Raw genomic sequence first — 23,529 nt, 5'->3', positions numbered from 1 at the left:
GGCAATTTCCCGCCTTCGGAGCGCTGTCATACTGAGCGAGGGTGCAGGCTTACGTCAGCCAGTTTGCACGCGCAGCAGAGGAGGAGCGGCCAGCGCTAAGATAACGCCTTCGCTCGGCTGCAAGCCTGCTCCGGCAGCCGGCGCAGGCGCTCGGTTACTTCTGGCAAAGACGGTACGTTTGTTGCGTGAGTTGGTGACTTAATGCTACGAATGAAAACAGCGAACAAAAATCTTCGCTCTGTTTTCAATGATAATGTCACAGAAGTCTACAGGAGCAGAACAACAGTCCATTGCTTTCGTCATGCACTGTAAGGAAAATTGAAGATAAGGAGTATGGCCTAGGCCATACCTCGCGACCTAAAGTTTGATTATGATGGATTTTTATGGCGCAAGAAAAGCTTTGGCAAAAGAGCGCCATGGCATAAGGTATTTTTTTACACAAGGTGGGATCAAAAGCCTCTTTCCCGAGAATTTCACCCCAGATAAGTCGAGTATCAGTTCAGGGAAAAGCTTGCACCCACTGTGGGCACCCGGCTCCACTGGGGATCGAACCCCGCACCCCCCGCATGCGAGGTGAATGCTGAAGTTGCAACCTGAAGTTGTGTTCGCAACAGCGCAACTACGCACAATGCACAGTACTGTTGTTCTATAGATACCAAAACACTATCTCCTTACGTTACAGACATTCAGCACTTATTTTCGCTTGAGAGAAAGCTTCTCCGAAATAAATATGACTGATAATGCCAACATTTTTGTCTGTCTACATATGTCAAGAGGAAGCGACAGACAATTATGAAATAATTAGTATAACTAAAGAAACGGTCATTGTTTTTTTTTTCTGCAACAAAATACTGCATATATGACCTGTAGCATTTTGTATCTTTTTGTCACCCTTCATATTTCATGATGTGAAGTCTACATAAGAAAGCATGGCGAAAGTGGATTTGCGAAATTTCAAGAATCGGCGCATTTTCCTTTGCATTGGCATCCGTCATTTAACAATAAAGTTAATAGATTTACGCCGTCGACGAAGCGTAATATAACTGGGATCCTCCATGACAGAATGGAATAGAAGTTACTCGCTGTGTTGGTTTCTTCGTGTCTTACACGAGACTTGTCTGATGTCATTTTGGCTGAGGCGACTGTAACCGTAGTCAGGAGTTAAAGCGTTTACAACGGGTCTGTCGCAGATACTAAAGCGGGCTACGAACGCCAGGTATCATAGGGACAAGACCTTGAGCCTCGGGAACTTCAATGCTGCCGCAAAAAAACCAGAAAATGAAGAAGTTCATTCAATCAACTCACGCTGAACTCGTACAAAATATATGTGTATTCTGTATTTTTTCCCAGAACAGTTGAAAGTTCCTGGAACACTTTTTACATCCGCAACACACTCTGATATCAGACGCAGAAGTACCGAACAGTTCGGTGAATCAGCGCGCGGTGATCCCCGACGCTCCGCTATCAACGAGACGACAATCCTCGCGCCGGCTTCCCGCCGCAACGAGGCGTGCACCGTCGCGTCAAGAACCGTGGGTCGGACCAACATGAGCACACACCCCTGCAGAAACTCGAGTCTTCGATAAGCAGATGTCGTACGATGCTCAGCTGGGCAGATAAGGAGGTCGGGACTTATCGGTGCGGGCCCCCTCCGGGAGTCTCGTCCTCAATAAACGCTATCCAGGCGCACGCAACTGGATCGACAACGGCGACGACAGCTCCAGCCTGGCGATAGCGGCAGATAGCGGCTGGCTTCGCTTGCACCCGCGCTCGGCACATAACGCGATTCGGCGGAATGGCACTTCGGAGTGTGTTGCCGTGGGCACCCCTATTTGCTTGCGTTCTTTCATTGGATTTATACTATCTTCCAGCCGGTGCGCAAGCATCTCGTAGAAGGTATGCCCGGCTCCTGGGGACAAAACACTCGACACTTGGCGTCAGGGGCACGCGCACTTCCCGGCTATCGTCACATCGGGTGTTTTCTTTGGCAGCTCGGATCGGAAGCCTTGTCAGCTCGAGGGCAGCGAAATAAAGCGCAATAGAGAAATAAATACCAAACATATTGCTTTTTGCTGGTAGCGTCTGAAGGCTGTCATGCCTTTCTACGCTGAACAGCTATAGTTCGGAGGAGTGCCATTGAAAGGTGAGTTTTCATGCGATGCACGAAAAAAAAGAAAAGTTGCATAAAAAAAAAAGTTTTGAAAGCGCAAATTCTGCGAATAAAGAAAAAAAAATTCGGTGGTGCACGAGCAGCACACTATTTAACCTTGAAAAAGACGCGTGTAGCTCCTCACTAGAGCGTGTGCGTGTAGAAGAGAGTCTTTGCCCCCCCCCCCCGAAAAGGTTTGTGAACACATCGCTATTCATGTCAGTTCATGGAAAGAAGATAGGGCAACCAGCACAGACAGAGGAAGGCTTTAAATGGGTCTTGGAACACATTACAGGCAACTTGCAACCTGTCTTGGTAGTGATGGGCCACCACCTCGCGAACATCCTACCGCAGAAAAGCGCTCTGAATAACACGCATTATGAAGGGCCGAAACTCGCCGTTCATCTCATTCGACTTTTCACATCTCTTGCGACTCTCCGCCGGCTCAGACGATACTCCTGCCGTGCACGCGTCATCAGTGGCCCCGCAAGACGTTAACTCGGACTAGTTGATTTCGATCCATTACTGTAAAGAGCGCGAAAGACAAACAACAAAGAAGTCGTAGTTGTCTCCTGCTGAAATGGCCCAAGCCCACATTGGTGCCTTGGCGAGCCCGAAAGGAAAGAGACGCCATACCTATTGACCGATGTGTTAAAAGACCACAGGAAAAAAGCAAACAGGAATCTTTAAAGGAAGCTCAATGATTTTGAATTAACTTTTAAACATTTTAGAATTAGGTTTGAACGAATTGCTGCAGAATTTCGAAAGAAGGTGATGACATAAGCGCTGTTGTCGACATCCCTGTCCTTGCATTCCGGCTGGGCTCTATTTCGTTTCTTTTCTGTTTTGGGGTTGCCGTCCCCTTTGTCGAGGTAACCCACTTGGCACGAATGAACGAAAAAAGATGAAAGAGGAAAATGACCGCCGAGGGGCGGGAGTTCCGAAGATGCGAGGGTGCGGCCCTCTGCTTCCTCCGCTTTAAATAAAACGTCTTCTCCGCCACTAAGCGCGAAGCGTTGTAGAACTAGAGCTAGTGTCAGCCACTTAGTGTATGAATTTACGAAGCTGCTTGCACGAATGAACTGCTTGTAATCGGTAGGCTGTCGCGTGGTCACCACCGTAATGACCAACCTATAGGACCTCGGTAGATTACGTGCCGCATATCACGGTGCTGCAAGCATTTCACGATAGAAAGCATGGCCGTGGCGTTCCAACACTCCATTCACGGCCAATCGTGGGCTGGCGCTATCTGGTCGCGACGTTTTAAGGAAGCCGATCATTATCCGTTTGAGGCGGGCGTAAGTGTCGAGCGTATTATGGCAGGGATTCCAAAGTGCTGCAGGAAAGGACAAGCCACCTTTCTGAGCGAAATTTAACGTGCTCTGCTCCATACCCGAGAAGTAAAATATGTCTCGGACATTCATGGCAGTATATTTTAACAGCTGGCAGGGTCTACTTGCCACTCGCAAGAAAACTGTTTCAGAGCTTTTTCAGCATGTTCTCAAAAGGCTATCATAGAGGAAACGAGCGAGGGCTCTGAGAGGTATCCGATCATCGTGTAATAAAACGAGCATAATCACCGAAATTCGCGCCATATATTGTATATTTGAGGCGAGCCTGTATACCATTAAAACGTCGCATGAAATCTGCCACGTTTTCAACCTGACGCCACATGAGACTAGAACAGGCACGCTATTGATTGACCAGCAATCTAAAGCTGTTAATGTTGACTGCTATAGACGTGTCCAAGCCCAAATAGCAAAGACGATCCTGCCAATATGTATCCAGTAATAATTCATGTGAACTCACTGTAATAGACACGGTTCAGTTGAGGTTGCTGCCAGTTACTGGTGGGATTAGCCTTGCGTTTTTTTTCTGCCGGCCTAATGCTTTGATTCAGCGACGTTTCTTGCCACCATCGTACTGCACATTATACCAAAACTACTAGCTGCCGTACAGTAAAAGTTTAATAAGCAATGAAGGTGTTTCAAATGGGAGAAAGAAATTGAAGTCCGCATATTAAGACGAAATTTTTGAACAGACTGTCGTTTACTAGGCTCGAGTTTCCAAAGCAAGAAAACACAATTCACGAGTGTTTATTGTCATTTGTTTCCATTTATTCGCACTCGCACAGTCACACACGCACGCTTAATCGTACCTGTTTCCTGAACAAATAACATGACCATGCAGCTTGGCGACAATATTTAAAACAATACGCGTAAAGACGCGGCACCGTTGTCCAATACAGCGTCACTTACTACACGCTGACGACCAAAGAAAAGTGTGGATATCATTGTCTGTATGATTGTGGCGGCGGTTATCCGCGCCAGGTACCCTAGAAGCTCCTCGCTCATTTCACGAGGTAGCTCAGAATGGGCCTTTCCCAAAAGCGAAGTCTTACGCAGGATATACTGCAGAGCTCGCGCTGTCAAGCACGGTCACAGAAGGGTTATGCACTGGGTGGCCGCTAGTAGGCCAGTCGCCGCATTAGGCGACACAACACTACACACACCATGAAATAAACAAGCGCACGCATTTAGACGCAAATAGTAAAACTGGATTAAGGTATTGCTTTCTTGTAGTTCGTATGACACTAGAGAATGACGCGAGGACGCCAAATAAAGAGCGTTCTCTTGTATTTCTTTCCCGACTAACAGTCATCCTCGAACATGGAGGGAGTTATCGCGTGAACAGAAATAAATACGCGTGTCAATGAGTAATACAAGCCTATAAGTTTCCGCACTAAGGGCAATTCGGTGTTTTCATTTCACTATAGAGCTGAAAAGCATTGTTAAACAGCTCAGGTTCAAAATGCAAGAGGCAGATACATTGCGAGACATCAAGATGTGGCATGCGTTCATCATCATGCATTACACTTCGACTACTTGGCTATCGTAAAATGATCCCTGCTGAGACTTGGCGTCGACTGCACCATCGGGCCCGACAGTGTCACCCGTAGTGTCGCTGCCGCCCCCGACCTTGTCAGCAATAACGCGGGGCTGAATCGCGTCTGGTTGGGAGTAACTCGGGAAGAGCCTGCGCCCAGGGGCGTTCTCCTCGGAGAGCACGGGCGGATCGGACTGCGGGTCGGCGATCTCTGTGTCGTCACCATCTTCTGGCAGGGGAACCGGTCCCGTCCCCGGATCCGGTTTTCTCTCGGGCTTGGGCAACACCGGAGGCCTGGGTACAGAAGGAGGCCTTGGCACCGGCAAAGGTTTCGGCACTGGCAACGGCTGCGGCACGGGTTTGGGTATTGGAGGTTGAGGCTGCTTCCTAGGCGGCGCCGGGGGCCGCCTTGGGGGAGCTGGCCTGACGGGAGGGGAAGGCTTCGGCAGCGGAATTTTCGGTGGCTGCCTGGGCGGCATCGGCAGCTTAGGAGGCAGCTGAGGTCTTCGCGTGGGTGGTAGCTGGGGCTTTGGAATAGGAGGCAGCGGCGGGGGTTTGGGAAGCTGAGGTGGCGACGGAAGCCCGCCGGGACGCCCTGGTAGGGGTGGCAACGGCGGGTATCCCGGCGGAGGTGGTGGCAGCGGCGGCAGATAGGATAGTTCTGGCAGGAACGGTGCTGCAGGGTGGTATATCTGCAGCGGGTATCCCCCAACACCCGCGCCGAAGGCAGGGTGCCTGTGTATCACGTACGGCACACCAAGCGAGAAAGGCGACACGGGGTCATACGATACGGGCATATGGAAGGGTACTGCAAACGGCTCATACATGGGACTGGGTATGAGCACGAGAGCTTCATGGGTGGGCTTGCCTATGGGGACAGGCACAAAACCTCTGGGGCTCTCACTGCGCCCAGCATCGATAACACCGCCTCCTGGAGGTTCAGGTTTCTCTAATGCTTCGACGGGATTCGCAGCCAATGGTTCCGATGGCACTGCAGGAGTATCAGCTGCGACTTCAGGTCCGAGTGCCTGAAACCAACATAGCAATATGAGAGATGAAGTTTTACACTCACACTGCAAAAAGTAGAAACTATCGTATATCACATCACACGCCGAAGGAAACGACACTCAGCATCAGAATCATCGCTTCTGTGCGATACATTTCTCAGCCTTTAAGGCGACGGGGCAGATTACTTTGTAGATGGTAGGGGCATGTCTTACGTAGTTCTTGCTATCCGCTTCAACTGTGCCAGCAGGAAGCAATTCAGTGGCCGATCCCACGCCGATTACCAGGCCGACCAGCAGGATCTAGAGGAAAAGTCGAACGACAATGCCTGTCAGCAGTCTTATAAGGTATTCATACAATCAATCCTGCACATACACTTAATGTGCGTGCAGGACAAATTGGATGTTAGATTAATCTGTGCAGTTTTACGCCTTACAGATGCCTTTTAGGTCTTCGTATTACGGACCTTATCAAATACTTCGTCCACATTCACAGATGCGATCACGCTTTCGTCCAGCTTGTTTCAACCGGCTACTCTGAAGAGGTCTGTTTGATAAGACCGGGGTGGAGCTGAAGACTGGAAAACGAGGCCTCAAGTCTGCGTCTCCTGCTTCTCCCCTCCCTGTTCCGAAGTCCCTGGTTTCAGCAGTCATTTTTAACTGCCACTTGCGACATCATGATGCCAGATGTCACAATGACAACAAAAAATGTGTCTTGCAGTAACTGCCCCCATCATAGCCCGCTGAGTCGAACAATGGCTGAAAGAAAACTGCATGATAGCTTGCAGTTATCGTTAGGTGCAATAAATTTATATTTCAAACTCGACTTGCGTTTTGACGGTCTCAGTCCGCCACTACCTTCAAAGGAAAATAAATGCTTTTATCGAATCCCTTAAAAGCTAACCATTATTTGCTACGATGTTCACGGTATCTTCCGTCAAAGCAATATGGTGTGACAACCATTGCCACTCTGCAGCTCTTTTTTAAACGGTTGTGTGTGGACTTTCCGCAATCAAAAAAAAAAATATCAGATTAAGCCTCTGAATACATGTGAGCTTTCGCTTTCGAATAATGCGGGTGTAGACAGTAGGAACAAAGAAAGTACAGGAGACAGCCTCCAAGAGGGAAGCGAACAAAAAGCACCAACAGGGGCATTTGCCCTGAGCCAAAGTTGTGAGAGGGACGCGGTCTCTCGCTGCCCAGGCTGAAAACTGCGGCTTCTTGCCATCTTAAGACCTCGAACTTGAGGCAAGCGGGGCACCTCTCCCGAAAAGTCTGAGACGAAGGACTGGACGCGCTCCTCCGGAGATCAGTCGCTTGCCGACGCCCAAACGAGAAGTCACACTCACTATTTCTGTGTGCAGTTTTCTTGCTTTTAGAATTCGCTAACTAAAACCAGTGAATTTTAGCGGAGTTTTCTGTGACCAGAAACGAACTACATTCTTCTACGCAGACAGCAGCTTAAGTAGAGCCCGCACTCGTGGGCGAGCCGTAGCCGATCGTTGTGGCACCTGCTTCACGCCAGACAGTTGGAGCGGACGACAGGTGCTCTCACTGGCCTCGAGGAGACACTACAAGTGTATCGATCTGATTACACAAGCAGAAAAAAAAAAACTGACGCACATCGCGGCACCACATTTTCTAGTGCCGAGGCTCACAAGTGCAGGGGGGGGGGGGGGGGGGGGGGTGACTTTAATGTAAACAAGCTTTAAGAGAGTATCTGGTCGACGAAAAATATTGATGGAACACTTCGGACTCTGTCTGCATAATGATGAGGCCCACAGCACCTCACAGAACAGATCTACATTCGATTTGGTATGCGGTCAACGAAACTGACAGGGTGTAGGCAACGCGGGGATAGCAGTGCTCAAGAAGCCGGTGCGTCTGAGCTAAGGCCACTGCACCTCTAAGGCTCCGCCTGTAAGAGTCCGTGTATGCTTCTGAGAACTATGTGAATAGAGTAAAAAAATAGTTTTGGAAGTGGAAGTTGTGTGGCGTGGAATCTGCGCACAAGCGTAGGTTGGCCGGCGGGTTTGCCTTATGGACAAAGAAAGAACCTTCCTTTTGAAGAAGGTCGAGGACACAAGGAAAATATTTTTGCAATATTTTACAATAAAATATTTACAAGTAAGAAAACACTTCTGAATGGTAAAACAGGCCGAATTTTACTGATCTGATCTAAATAAGCGAACGCCGAATTCGTAGTCTTCGTTAACCGCTGGGCCCATGTGCCATCTTACAGCCTTTGGCTTCGAACGTGCACTCTCAGCATGCACTATTGATATAACCTGTAATATCTTTGTTCGAATGAAAACAGTCTTCATTTGCTGCTGTTTTTGTGCAGTGCTCTTTTCAAGGCGGTAGCCAAGCCTGTTTTTAACGTGAACAAACTAGACAAGGACCGACTATAAAAGGTCATTTTCTCCTGAAACCGTCACGGTTATGCACATTCAGTGGCCGAAAGGTGTGAGCCAAAAGCAAATACAGCGTCACCTGTAGAGCACTGCATGCTTCGATTGCTCAAGGAACTCAGTTTGCAGTGCTTGAATTTTGGGCGCTGGCGCAAACAACTCTGAACCCTCTGCACACTATGGCAAATGTTGCGAAAGATGACTACTATCACATGCGCATTGGTAGTGGATACCATGAACAAGGATAAGCGATACCACAAAGTCTTACCGCGAGGAACTTGCCGCTAAATAGAGATAACAGTGCTGGCCGTGTCTTACACATCCCTCTCAAACTTGTTTTTGAAACTTGACTTATGGAAATAAACTTGGACTACTTTTGTCAAATTTGTGTTCAACCGAGAGAGTTAAATACTGCGTCAGTGCAGCACACTGCAGAGCTGCACAACAGCGCATCATCCTCCCCTGAGTGCTTTCTATGTGGGCTGTCTCCCCCTTCTCTGCACCTTTCCCTTCCTTCGTCTCCCTCCCCTTGTGCAGGGCACCGAACTGAACATATTTCTACTTCACCTTCGCACATTTCTTTTCTCTGAGTTTTCTCTCTCGCACGGCTGATATCAATAAAACTTAATGCTGCACGTAGGTTATACCTAAGTGCTCAGCGTCTCGAAATTCTGATTAACCCTTTGAACGGAACGATGTGAGGTATGCTGTAGTTTTTTAGAATTCGGCTAATGACAAGTTCAAACCAAATAACGCAGCCTGTCATTTTAACTACCGTCAGTTATGGTCGGAGTAAGAAAATGGCGCCGCATACGCGGAAAAAAGAGGATGTCTTAAAGGTGGGAAGGGCTGAGAACGGGCATATACACGCAGCATAAACATTGTTGAAGCCGGAAACGCAGGAATAACGCCGGCCGATATAGGACCGGTTCATGCAAAGTCTTCAACGCTGTGCCGTTACTGGTTGCTCTACGTCAAGCTACGACTATTCACTGAAGAATGTTTTGTCGGCCTGGCTGTGGATACATACTCAGAGGAGAAAAGCCCGACCCTCAAATCATTAGGAACCTTGCTAGCTAATGAAGCACACTTTACTTCGCCGCATACATAGAAAGGGTGCAGAAAGAATGAAGACAAAGAGTGCAAGTAAGACAAGAAATTAAAAAAAGAGAATATAAAAACGAGCATTTGTTTGTTTGTCACGTTCTCACGTGCTGAATGCCAAGTTAATGTCAACGGGAAGCTGAAGCAGGTCGCGGATTCAAAATTTAAACTAGCAAAGAGAGTGGACTGTATTTTAAAAAAAAATGAAGATCACAGGAATGGGAAGTGCCTCATCATCATCTTCATCAGCCTGACTACGCCCACTGCAGGGCAGAGGCCTCTCCCATGTCTCTCCAATTAACTCTGTCCTTTGCCAGTTGCGGCCATCGTATCCCCGCGAACTTCTTAATCTCATCTCCCTACCTACCTTTCTACCGCCCCCTGCTACGCTTGCCTTCTCTTGGGCTGCCCAAGCCCATTTCTTCCTATTGATTTCGACTAGGATGTCATTAACCCGCCTTTGTTCCCTCACCCACTCCGCCCGCTTCCGGAATCTTAACGTAACACCTATCATTTTTCTTTCCACAGCTCGCTGTGTCCTTAAATTAAGCTGAACTCTCTTCGTTAGCCTCCACGTTTCTGCTCCATAGGCGAGTGTCGGTAAGGTACAGCTGTTGTATACTTTTCTCTTGAGGGATATTGGTAAACTGCCATTCATGATCTGAGAGAACCTGCCTTATGCGCTCCGCCCCATTCTTATCCTTCTAGTTATTTTCCTCTCATGGTCCGGAGCAGCGGTCACAATCTGCCCTAAGTAGACATATTGATTTACTACTTCCAACCCCTCGCTACCAGTTGCGAAATGCTGTTTTCTTGCTAGACTGGGAAGTGCCTACATAACGATTACAACCAAAATTTAACGCAAGCATATCTGTACAGGGCCAACATAAGCAAAGCTCCGAGGCAAAGTGATGCTTCGCTGCTGCATCTCATTTGCCTCTTGGAGCCGCAATCCTTCCAATCTAGCAAGACGCGGACTTCCTTCATTTAAATGTTTATCAGAAAATTGGCTTTTTTTTTCTTTCTCTTCGTATTCTAATTCTTATTATTATTGACAGTGTAATGGCATTGCTGCTCTTGCTGCTACTGTTAATGCCACCACCTACCGCTGTGGTTATGTGTTTATCGCGTTCGGTTGTTGAGTCCGAAAACGCGGGATCCAACCACGACCGCGGTGGCCGCCTTTGGATGGAGGCGAAGTGCGATGCCAGTGCACGTAGAAGAGCAGCAGGTGGTCGAAATTAATGCGGAGCCCTCCAGTACGGCGCCTCTCGTAGCCCCATGTGTAGCTTTGGGACGTTAAGCCCCACATACCATACCATACCATACCATACCATACCATACCATACCATACCATACCATACCATACCATACCATACCATACCATACCATACCATACCATACCATACCACACCATACCATACCATACCATACCATACCATGCCATCTCATACCACACAATGCCACATTAAGGCCCCTTTATCATTATTAGTTTCATACCATACCATATCATATCGCACCATACCATACTATTCCATACCATGCCATACGACACAATGCCACGTTAAGGCCCCTTTATCATTATTTGTTTCATACCATACCATGCCACACGACACAATGACACGTTAAGGCCCCTTTATCATTATTTGTTTCTTGGTTTTTGCGCCATAGCATAGTTGATTATGTTTCCGATAATTTTGTACACTCAACATGTTACGTTCCTGCGCTCTGTGAGATGGTTGCGGGCGAACAATTTCGACATGGTTACAGCCCTTTTCCACAGAGACCCCACGCCCTCGGAACTGCGAGCGCATGGACCCAGCGCTGACCGCAGCGTTTGCTATCACTTGCCCGCAGCCGCCATATAAAAAGCCCAGTTTGATGTCACGAATCAAGATGTAGAGGTATGACAAATCACGCGATCCGATAGGCATCATTCGCACATTCGGCTGCGGCGCGTTGTAGCGACCTTCACATTGCCCTCGCTCGGCCAGCCGGGCAATTTTGGGAAAGCGCGCACCCCAGGAGGAAGTTCTGTCCGTCGCCTTTCTCTCGGACGCCACACCACAGCGCAGGGGAGATGCTGCGCGCTTTAAGAAGCTAGAAGGCCACGCGAAGGCGACAGAAGGGGGATGAAGATTCGCGCGATAAATTCGTCGCGCGTCGCCAGCCGCTACCCGTGTAACGTGGCAGGAATCTCACATGCGCCAAGCGTTGCCGCAACACTCATCGTGTAAATGAGCTCGATTCCGAGCTTCGCGCACCCACAGCACATCCTGGTGCACATTTGGAATGCTATACGTCAGTGGTTGCGCGCTACCTCACCGGGGAAGGCCGCACTTAATTTGTGTCAGAGTTCCTGACCGCGCGTCGACAATTCCTGATTGCACTAAACCGGTAGTTGTATACTTTTTATTAAATCACGTTGAGCTTGAACCAACAAAGTCGAGAAATATCGCTTAAGTTCAATGGCAATGCCGCATCGAGGGGCCTAACTAACGCTATAATGAACGGAAACATTTTTTTGCAAAAACAAAACAAGGACTATCTCGATTGCGAGAGTATAGGTGTCAGCACAAAATTCTCACGGGAATGCACCTAGACACACAGCTGAAATTCGAATCTTTACCACCAGAGGGGCTACGCGAGGTGCGGCATATACTATGGCGCGTGCCACGGATGATAACATCTTCAAAGAAGTTGCATATACACAAATTCAAGCGCGCTTCGTTTAAGTATTGCGAACTCGAAGGGAAGTGAACAAAGCTTATCTGCTTTATTTTATGGTAGCACAGGACAAATATCTTAAATTTAGACATTGGGTTATTTCACGGAAATCGCGGTAGCTCAGTTGCAATGGCTTTCGGCTCATGTGTTCATGGTCGCGGGTTCGATTTTCTGCCGCGGCGGCCACGTCTACACAACGGCGAAATGCAGGAACACTCGTGCACACTGATATTTCGGTAGGCCTTCAAGAACCCCGGGTGGTCGAAATTAGCCCAGCGCTCTCGGATACGGCGTTCCTCAGAGTGCGTCGCTTGCTACGGCGCGAAAAAGTCGATCAAGTACCGTAAATTCTGGCAAACAGTCCACGGGCTATACATGCTCAAATGTTAAAATTTTGGGTTTCTCAGGCTGCCTATAGGTGCGGACTATAAACAGGATGCGGACTGTATTATTACGGTATTATTATTCTTTTAGTTCCACAAGCTGGGATAAGAGACACAAGGTGGGCGATATGCATTATATCCCCAACCTTGCGCAGACGATACTCGTTAGAATGCATGGCGTTATTTGGCCAAGTTGCATTTGTGCCATCAAAAATTAAATCAGCATCATCATTAATATGTAATCACCCAAGAGCCTCTTAAATGTGAGCAACTGAAAAGCAACACTGTAAAACGCTGCTTGCAAAAATAGTGCATACTTTTGGTCCTATGACGACCAACGTTATTTCTCATAGGTTCTCACTAACGAGGTCCCGCAAGAGCTGCTCTAATGAGGACTAACATCATTTCACACTTCACAGGAATTATTCACTAAACCACTGACTGGTTTCCGGACATTATATTGGGTGTCTGGAATCAGCAGGTTTGCCTTTTCTTTTTTTTTTTCACGGATCGTAGTAGTTAAAATAAAAAAAAGAACATCGAGGTTATAAACGTACAGTTTTAGTCCACTGAAATTTGTAGGAACTAACAGAACTATACAAGCAACAGGTTTGGTTGAGCGACGTACAGGAGGCTCAAATGAAATGAATTGAATATGAATAATCAAAGAACGAAAATCGAAGCTCAGTGCGGTTATATGTTATAATTCACGAAGTATTTCTTGCTGTAATTTTTTATTCACGGCTCTTGAGGGGCAATAATCGACCGCGTGCGATACCAGAGAATGTCTGACGGTTCAGTCCTTTCAACATTTTTTTCTTTCTCACTCTTTGTTGACGCTCTATTGAATACACTCATATATTAAGGCCTTGTTTTCGCACAGTCGCGTTCGAAAATATTGATGCGTAATTCTCTAGGCATAGATTAGATTTGCTCATTGTTGACCTAAGATGCACACAGTAAGCGACGGCACGTTTTCCACTGAGGCCACTCGTATGCGTCGGCATGAAATCCACGACGAGCACGCGACCTAGGGCCGTACAAAACGTTCTCGCAACAATGCGCTCTGCTTATATCACCATCTATCTTCAAGGTTGTCTGCCTGGGCCGGCAAACAACCGCTGTCGGACGCCAAAAATTTCCATTATCGGGTTAATCGGCACCTAGATTTGCTGATCGCCTGACCTGAACAACGGCCGTCGCTCAGTGCACGGCTCCACGTTGTCTCGTAAGCAACGATTGTTTCACTGGTCAGCGCCGCCTCTCTGCAGATACCACATTGGAGTTGTTCCTCATTGATATGAAGGCCTGGCAAAAGAGCCCTTTACGGTCTTATCTTCGAACCAGGCGTATATATTCTATTTCTGTCACGGGTAGTACTAAATCGATTAGAGTGCCGAACTAGCCAATACTAAAACGGAAACTAAAAAGCGGGAAGTTTATAGGGCGAAATGATGAGGCGACTAATTTGACTGACTGCGATAAAGACGCAAAAAGCAAGTAGAACAGCCAACAATTTTGTAGTAACCCAAGTGCTTCGCTAGATAAACGCTAATAATAAAGAATACCAACCCACAGACGACCCCATCAAGAAAAGTCGTGAACTTACAGTGATGGCGCTGGGACACAGTGGTACGTTTTGTGACGCCATCAACGCAAGTTCACGTTGCCAACGTCCTTTTGTCTTGCTGGTACCTTGCCTGACTTTTTTTTTTTTTTTGAATGAAGAAAAATCAGCTATTTCGTTTAAAGATTTCACGATAGCTGTCACAGTCTTGTAACGTAAACCTGCATACCAACAGGCGGTCGGCATTGATTTCAGTACAAATTATAAGATACAGAGTCACTCGCCAAAAATCGAAACTGTCACATTTGGGTAAGCAGCCGATAGGTGTAAAAAGCCCTTCTCTAAGCTTTTATTTTTTTTTTCTTCAGAGCCAGTTGACTGGTGGACCTCAAGAAACACAAAGTAGCCTGACAACGGGGACTTGAAAGAATACAAAGAAAAGCCATATTTAAAATTTGACGCTTTGCACGCTGCCTACAACCACACAAAATTTTCTCTTATGCGCATACGTCTCAAGAAAGGTAGCATATGCGGCAACGCAATGGAAAGAATGCATGTACACATCACTAAGGCACCAAACTTCCCCTTACGTCAGTCAACATTCGATCAAGGCTCTCTCGAAACCACACCACTGGACTGGCACGACAGCGCATACGGAGCGTCTACCTATCCATACATTGTTCCGCCCTGTAGCACTGCGACTTTCTGTGATCAGTCGCTGCACTACGTGCGGTAGCGCACAGAGCACGAGATTCGTTTCGGTAGACGCACCGCAGAAGCCATGAACGCAACACGCCTGTACAACCGACAGGCTAGAGAATTCCGACTGGGACACCCGCGCTGCCGAACATTGCATAAAGCGAAGTGTGCTGTGTAGTTTTTACGCGATATGCATGGCTGCAAGGCGGCGCTTCACTAGGCGCAAGTACCCCAACCCCGTGCCCTGGGACCAACTCCTCACCAAGTCAGACAAGACCACTCAAACTGACTCATTTCGTGGGCTCAGGACGTCGCCCCACCTGGAGGCCACTCAGGGACCACCTGCCCTAATTCCGGACACCTGTGGCAAATGAAGTTGTCACTCTCTCTTGCCCGTTCAAGCCGCGATCGCGTGCTTTTTCGCTGAGACAGGGCCCTGGTGCACGATTCAGTGACCATGGTACGCGTTTGCACAGTGACTTCGCAGTGCCGGGTGCGTTGTGGATGATTTCTAGAAAGGCTCTCTTATGCAGCCGCACTCACAAGGAATGATTCCCAGACCGAACAGAGCGCAGTTCCCAGTGCCACCGCTTTCGCCATCGTTTTAAGATTTGTAAAATGAGGAAATGAGCATTCGTCGAGAGAGCATGGTTCCTCAAGGCACGGCTTTGGCGTCATGGCCTCATGTCCAGGTGTTCAAACACTCGTAAAAAAAAAAACGGTTGAAAACTGCGTTACTGCGAGTTTCCTTCCGCATGAAAAAGTGCGCGTTCTTTTCCCCTGATTTCCGAGGAGTTAAATAAGTCGAGCGAATGCACTCAGTGTGCTGCATACCAGAGACAGTCGGGGCTTAACAAATGTACAGAAACAAAGAACGCACGTATATACAGCGTCGAGAAACCGCTGGTCTGGGCGCTTTTTTTCTCTGCAAGTAGGTAAACGAGACGCTATCGCTCTTACCTTGAAGTGCACGTTAAACCACATGGCTTAGGATATGGAAAAGAGCCGACGTTCCTACGCAAACAGTGCACGAGCGCCGAGCTTGCGCAACAGGCGGATGCCCGGAGTCGAGTGAGGTGGGCTGCCTGCCTCCGGGCACCGGAACCGCGCGGTGAAGCGGCGAAGATCAGTCCGGAGCGGCCGACGGCGGCGCTTCTTATAGAAATCTCCGGGCCGCACCCTTTTATTGGGGGAAGGAGGTGCCAGTGGCAACACACCACCAGGAGAGGGAGGGTTCAGGAGCGAAATCCGAAAGTAAAAAAGTAAAAGAAAAGAAAAAAAAGCCGGCAGCGAGAGCGACGCACTTCGCTCAGGAGGCGCCGCCAGCGCGCATACGCTGCAGTGCACAGGCAAGGTGTGCGAACTGTGCGCCCCCTCCTCTCCTTTCCGAAATACGCGGTGGCTGTGGGCGCGTGTACAGGTCGTGGTGGTGGTGGCGGTCCGGCCAGACTGCGGCGCGTGTAGGGGACTCCGAACGCTGTGACAGCCTCCGAGGGCCTTCTCTCCACAGCTTGGGACGATCCAGTTTACTGGTGCTCCGTGTCGTTCGCGCGGCACCGAGGAGAGGACCACTTGAGCCACTCGGCGAGGAAGCGAGTAAACGGCGAGGCATGAAAGAGAGATAAAAAGAAACAGCACTGAAACATGAGAGCGAATAAAAACGAGAGCCATGACGGTTGAAGGCTTACACGGCTCTTCAAGCTGCCATATGCAAATTAGCTTCTCGAACCTCTCTCTTTGGGTCTCCAGAGACAAGATGACACGTGTACGTAAAACAAGAACAAAGACGACCATCGGTCGAACGCTGTAACATATAAGTGACCCAGCTGCGACTGAAAACTTGAAACTAATAAAGCTTCCACGACCACTTTTTTTCTTTCACTTGACCTGCAACCAGGCATGCCTGCTGAGTAGTGGACGATTCAAGAAAGTTGCACGGTGAGGAATAATATTATTAAGTAGCTGCTCTAAAGTGCAAAGCGACTCATACGCTTGCGTCTCCCTCACTTCCTCAGAGAGGTGCCACAAATAGCTGTATGGGGCACCTAAGACATCAGTGAAAATAAGCTACAATTGACACAGTGAAATCTCGCTGCGTTTGTCAAGTTCTTCGCAAAATTTTAGCGCTTCATCAGCAGTGTTCGTCTTTACAGAAAGAAAATTGAAATCCGCATTTAATTTCTTCCCAGAAAAAAAAAAAGACAACCTTTTAGGCATTCTGTAAAGCACAGGAAGAATCCGAAGCGCATTGTCTGCATACAACCCAGCGCCTCCTCATGCGACTACAATCGATTCCTTTAGCTCACGAAAAGGGATCTAACTTTTTCTCTTCAGCTTTTGCGAGCAGGGATAACGGTGATTGCTCGTTGAGAAAGTATAATGACACTGCACCTACTCGATAGTTTGACGCTGCAAATATCCCAGCATATCTTGTAAGTCTGACAACGATCATTCCACACAGTGTATACTCTTCGTGTCGCTGACACACGCACGCAAAAAAGTCATTAAGAGAAATGTGTGGATAAAACCTGCGCTTTCCACTCTCCGATCGCCAGTGGAGGAATGTTTGCGACGGAGCTGCAGCAACAAGCCGGCCTGATACACGGGCACCTGTCAATACATCTGATGCATGCGGCTCATTATATTTAATATATGTATCGTCCCACAACCCCTGCAATGACGGAGTAGCAACTGCACATGAAGCAATACTCGTGAGAACCCGCTATAAACAGAGATTTTTAAAGTGCCCCCCGATGTGGACGCTCACGCCTTGTCTGGGCCTAATGTTCTTGTTTTCCGCTTTAATTTCCTGACTGTGCAATTAACGAACTCATTAAGCTCATCTTCAGAGAGCATCTTTGTATGCGTGGCAACTAGAAAGCGAAGTACAGACCACTCTTTTGTTACCAAAGATGGAAAAGAAAAAACTAAATTCAAAGAGAAAGGGAGAGTTAAGGCAAGGCGCGCGCATTTGCCAATTATCGGCGCGGCGTCTCTCCAAGGAACGCCTATTCCAGCAATCTGGCAAATGCATTTTGTAGATGATGACGGTAACGCCATGTACGCACACGAGTAGCTCTCAAAACTGTAGGTGCCCTTGACGGTGTGCGCACTTATCGGCAAGCTGTAGCTCATTTCGACACAGGGCGCGTTCACATCTGGCAACATTCGCCAATCTCGCATCACAACGCGGCGTCTCTTTCAGTTCACGGCCGTTCGTGCGCAGAGCGGTCGACGGTATACAGTGATGGAGAAAGAGAGAAAGAAGGGTGCCATAATTTCTACTTTCTGCCTCACGCCTAGGACCACAACGTGGCACTTCTCGCTTAATCCGCATCTCCGCATGTGCGAGTCGCTCTCGGTGATTTATTTGCAATGATACGCTTTTCACGGCTTTAGAAGAACAAATACATGTAAGAAAATTACAGAACAAGGCTTACAGTGTGCTCACGCAGCAAAATAAGCCTAAGTTAGCAGTGAATGACTTCCTGTTGACTTTATATAGAGTCCAAGGAAATCCAGAGAGAGAGGAGACTTCAACGATTAATTCGAATTTCTACCAGGGCTGGCTTTGAAGGCGTTCATCGTATGCGTTAAGTAAAAGACCTTTGCATTCGGGCTTTAAGGTCTTAGAAATTCGGGGATAAATATCGAGCAAATTGAAAAGTAGGGTATAAATCAGGGTCTGTTAAAAATCCTCTACAATTCGGGTTTTTTAGGATGAACTACCAGCACTCGCTTTGTTGCAAGAACGACCTTCCTCGTTTCACAATTAAGCTATAAACGCTAGGTTTCAGCGAGAATATGTTTGCGAACTAACATGTTTTTCGTTTTTTTTTCTGAAAGCATTTTCTCGCTTTCAATATCATCCGCATTTTTTGCCTTTCCGTATCCGTTCTGGACTTTACTGGACCTCTTGATACACCCTAACTGCGAAAACAGTATCCGAGCACCATAGCTGCCAACTGCCACACGCACAACAGCTTTAGGGCAGCGTAGGAAATAATGCCGACCTGTGTTCTGTGCTCTAGCTTTTATCGCTTACTGTTCGACCTCATCCAAGAGTGAAGTGTGGGTCAGTAAAGACTAAAAGGGGTTCGGAGGAATGTAAGTGACATTGGTTACATCGAGAAAAATTAACTGCGGGGCCTTTCTGAAATGGCTAGAAGCAGTTTTCTGGAAGAAATCAGACTTTACCTCATTTTTTTAAGCTCTCACATTCAAACGCTGAAAAATGCCCACATAAGGTACAAGCAGGCTATCCTATGGGGAATGATGTAATCAATTTAAACCAGACTCGCAGATAATGCGTTACAACAAGCAGTTGATTACATATAATAAATTACATTTTTTGAATTTTGTCCTGGATTGATTACTTTTTATTGGAGTAACGTTTTCGGTAATCCAATTATTTTTTCAATAGTCAATTTTTAATAATCGGTAGCATTTTTTTCGCAAAAGCAAGTTGTAACCAGGAGTATAAATTCGAGAACCTGAACTAAGTACGCATTTCCCTCGCGTGAAAGCAACAACGGTCGAGCTGCAGAGAAATCGCGTGGACGGGGATGTCTGCACATGCAAGCCCGGCCGAGCGGACTACATTTGACTAACGCGAGTTTCGCGCTTCTCATTTCGCACTTCACTAAGATGGCACAGCGGAATGTCATGCTTTGGGCCTTGTCCCCCACAGAGCGCGAACAACAACAGCGATGCGCACGCTTTGCGCAACTTTGAGCTGGTGCGCAAGGTCTTCGTATGTCTCCGGCGTTTACATAGAGATTCCTTGCAGCGTGGCTACTGATATGTTCAGAAGGAAAAATGAAAAAAAAAATGCCGAAGAAAGCTTCGAAATATAAGTGACCAACTTATGCACTGCACCAGACTATAGATCAAGAAACCCCGTGTATATTTGCCCTACGCTTAAAAGAAGGACGCAAAATAACGTTAAAATAGCTGATTTCTTCTCGGTAGTTGCTGAGTTGCTTTTCATGGCCTTTAATTCACCACCGAAATCGGCTACGTTTCAGATAAAGTAACTGTAATTGTAATCGGTTGCTTGCTTTCTGTAACGTGTACAAGGCTGGTCTAAACCAACATCGTCACAGTTGCTTCGAGTGTGAAACTGGGCATATTCAAACTGTTTGTTTAGCGACCATATCGATAATATTAAAAGGGCCTTACCATCCCCAATGAAGCGGTTTCTTAAAGACGCCTCGTGCGTAAAACTCAATATTTTCGGAATTGTTTGTATTTTTGGAGCTGCCTTGTTGAAACGTCGAATTTTCTAGAGCATTGCCTTGACCTTGATGCCACTGTCTCGTATAGGTGCACCGAAAGTAAAACGGAGCACACGAGTGGTGGCCGAACTGGGAAAAACTGCATGCCAGCGGGCTCTGTCAGCAGATGCGCAGCACAGAGCGAAAGGGCGTCGGCACATCCCGCTGACCCATCTCGATGATCTGATGCTCGCCTTATCGTCGGCACCAGCGAAGCCACGCCGCTACCACCACAGTTCGCCAGAATCGCTTTCAATGCTTCTTGCAAGGGTTTACCGTTCGACCCCATCGTGCAGAAAAGGCCTTCGACGGCATTCGCTTTCTGCTTCGTCAGGAATGGCACCATTTTCAGTATACGTGAGTGCCGTGGTTCGCGCTTAACTTGGCGGTGAGTTTGATTGGCAAGTGCGGTTTAAATTTTGCTTGGCTCAAGGTTTGGTTTGGTTTATGAGGTTTAACGTCCCAAAGCGGCTCAGGCTATGAGGGATGCCGTAGTGGGGGGCTCCGGAAATTTCGACCACCTGGGGTTCTTTAACGTGCACTGACACCGCACAGTACACAGGCCTCTAGAATTTCGCCGCCATAGAAATTCTAGCGCCGCGGCCGGTATCGAACACGCGTTTTTCGGGTCAGCAGTTCAGCGCCATAACCACTGAGCCACCGCGTCGGCTTACTTGGCTCAAGGGAGCGCATGAAAAAAAGAATAGCATGCAGTATTGGCTGCGTTGTCTTTGTGATATAAATATATGCTCAAAATATAACCGATCGAGGACGACCCAAGCAGAGACAACCTTATTTTCTATGAAAATTTGTTTAACTTTGTTTTCTCGAGTGTAAGAAAGCCAATTTGTGCTGAAGCAAGTGGTCTTCAATTACCTCCTTTGCTATTCCGTTGAGCGTCTGTTCATATCATAAAGATATGTAGACAATATAAGCATGCTATTCATTTTCTCATTCCGCACTTGCGAAACCGATGCACTAGCTTCTATACTCCATAGCGCAACAAACTCGCCGCCAAGTGAAGCGCAAACCACGGCGGTCGCGCAGGCTGATAATGGTGTCATTACTGACGAAGAAGAAACCGCACGCAGCCGAAGGCCAGCTTTCCTGCACGATGCGGGCAAACACTAAACCCTTGGTTGAAGCTCTGCAAGCGATTCTGGTGAGCAGTGATGGTAGCAGCGTGGCTTCGATGGTGCCGGCGATAAGGCGAGCATCGAGATGGGTCAGAAGAATGTGCCAACGCCCTTTCGCTCTGTGCTGCACATCTGCTGACAGAGCGCGCTGGCATGCAGTTTTTCCCAGTTTGGCCACCGCTCGCGTGCTGCGTTTTACTTTCGGTGCACCTGTACATGCTCATTTGTAGGAAATCCTGGTCTTAATTATTAGCAAAATTTAGTTTCTCTATATAAATTTATGAAAATACTTTCGGTGCATAGGCGCAAATGGCCGTGCATTGGAGCGCTGGACGACCTAACCTGTGAATCTCTGTAATACTGTGCTACTGATGTTCAGTTAGTGTCAAAAAGTGCGCACCATTCTAAGTTAATGTCACGACGGCGTAAGGTAGAACTGCTTTGAAGAAGAGGAAGAACCGGAATTCGACGCCGCGACAGTCGCGCCTACTGTGACGCGCAAAACACAATTTCAAGAAGTTCAGATGCTTCTTTGGCCCTTCATGCTCGAAACGCCGAGTGATAATATTCTGGAATGAACAGCTAGCCCCAGTGTTCTTGAAACGCATGCGTGTTTTCTTTTGTGTTTTTCGTCAGCGCCCCGGGCACCCTCCTCGCACTCTGTCATTGGTATTCCGATGAGCGCACGGGTTGTTGGCATGTGCGTGCACTGCGCCCTTCTGTGCGCCGCTGCAGTTGCCATCCGCGGCGTCGTGCACATCGTGAGATGACGTAACGGCTCTGCGAACGCCGGTTTGCCATTGCATACATTACGCCGTCATTGGTCCGTTACGAATACTCCGAGGCGTGCGCGCGTAGTTTCCAGAAATGATGCGCATCCTGATGCCCTCGCGGCTGCTTCCTGTGGTCGCGGAGAGCGTATTTGCAGGTCGGTTCAAAGCCCTCGTGCACTGCTTCGAGCAACTGCAATAACGCGTCGTGAGCGCCGAAATCGCTTCTTCGCTTTTTTGAGGACAACTGGAAATGTTCGCGACTACTGAAACATTCTCGATTTTCCCCGATAGCTTTGTCACATGGCATAAGACAGCGTTCCGTCTTCGAAATGAATTTCGGTTAAAACAAGCATTTTTTTTCCCCTTCAGTTCTCTTGCCTCTCAAGGTCATTTTTTGGCACTTGAAAGCACGCAGCAGCTCCTTCTTGATCGTTTCATCCTTAGCTTACTGCTGCCCATAACATGTGAAACTTACATCTGACTTGCCTGTGGCGCCAGTTTTTAGAGTTAGAGTTTATAGTTATTCAGAGAAGCCTAAGTCATGACTTCAGACTTTTTAAGAACGTCGGTCGTAAAAGAGTATCAAGATCGCCGATCTGTTTCAGAATATCATCTTACTGCTATCCGGGCTGGCTGCCACGAATTGAGTAGCTGCTGCTAATTGCCTTCCTGATTATAAAAAAAAAACTTAAATTTCAGTGTGGCGAACACAGACCAGCAAAACGGTGACTTTGCATAATTTGAAGCGCTGTGCGTGTTGACGCCGGCGCTCTCAAGTGCATGGTTTTTGCTTCGTTATTCTACCATATTCACTTCCAGATCATTGAACGTGTGTGCCATTTGTTACTCTCCGCTGCTTTGCTACTAGAATTGAAACAAGAAACAAGAGACTCTGAACTGCCGCATTTCGCTTTGCGTTTCCGGTAAGGGTAAAGCCTCGCGTAAAGCCTCGCTGCTTGAAAAGACCGGAATAAAATTATAGTAAATTAGAAGAAATGTAATGTATACCTGTTCTTCGCAATGCAACAGCGTTCGCGAGCAGCAGTCTCCGCAAAAACAAACAAAAAACAAACAAACAAACATGGAAGCTAGCCACACGGGTACAAAGAGAAAGGTCCAAACCAATGAGCTCGTCGACGCAGTTTGAATTTTTGCATTAGGGACAACATTCTGCGGGTATACATTGTAGAACCCACTAGCACGATCCGTTCGCTTCCATACCTGTGCGGTTCACCCATGAGCACTAACAACGCCACCTTTTTAAAACCCTTCGCCTCAGGACTCGTTGCTTAGCCACATAACGCTGTCGGCGACCGTAGGGAAGTACAGTTAGTACTGTTGGAAGCAAATTTAGTGTATACCACGCGCCATTGCGTGGCTCGCTGTTTTTCTCCAGGGGAGAGAGCCACGGATA

At 47.7% G+C, this 23,529-nt stretch overlaps 1 protein-coding gene across 1 annotated transcript; it reads right to left on the bottom strand.

Annotated features, from left to right (window-relative positions):
• Window positions 1-4,262: 4,262 nt before the first annotated feature.
• Window positions 4,263-20,202, bottom strand: LOC149350373 (uncharacterized). Its single transcript, XM_089579385.1, has 3 exons — window positions 15,891-20,202; window positions 6,256-6,342; window positions 4,263-6,063 (listed from the first exon to the last, which is right to left on the bottom strand). Exons 1-3 carry the CDS (start codon window positions 15,912-15,914, stop codon window positions 5,020-5,022), a joined length of 1,155 nt encoding a protein of 384 aa, XP_089435511.1. The 5' UTR covers window positions 15,915-20,202; the 3' UTR covers window positions 4,263-5,019.
• Between the last annotated feature and the right edge of the window lie 3,327 nt (window positions 20,203-23,529).

This window comes from Amblyomma mixtum, chromosome 3 (assembly GCF_055824585.1).
Source record: "Amblyomma mixtum isolate Tamu chromosome 3, ASM5582458v1, whole genome shotgun sequence".
NCBI classification, from domain to species: Eukaryota; Metazoa; Arthropoda; class Arachnida; order Ixodida; family Ixodidae; genus Amblyomma; species Amblyomma mixtum.
This window is presented reverse-complemented; position numbering and strand designations above follow the sequence as displayed.

Coding starts and splice junctions, on each gene's coding strand:
- LOC149350373 (XM_089579385.1), bottom strand. CDS start 15,914: ATGTGGTTTAACGTGCACTTCAAG. Junction 6,343..15,890: donor GGTTTAACGTGCACTTCAAG/GTAAGAGCGATA, acceptor CTTTTCCTCTAG/ATCCTGCTGGTCGGCCTGGT. Junction 6,064..6,255: donor AAGCGGATAGCAAGAACTAC/GTAAGACATGCC, acceptor TGTTGGTTTCAG/GCACTCGGACCTGAAGTCGC.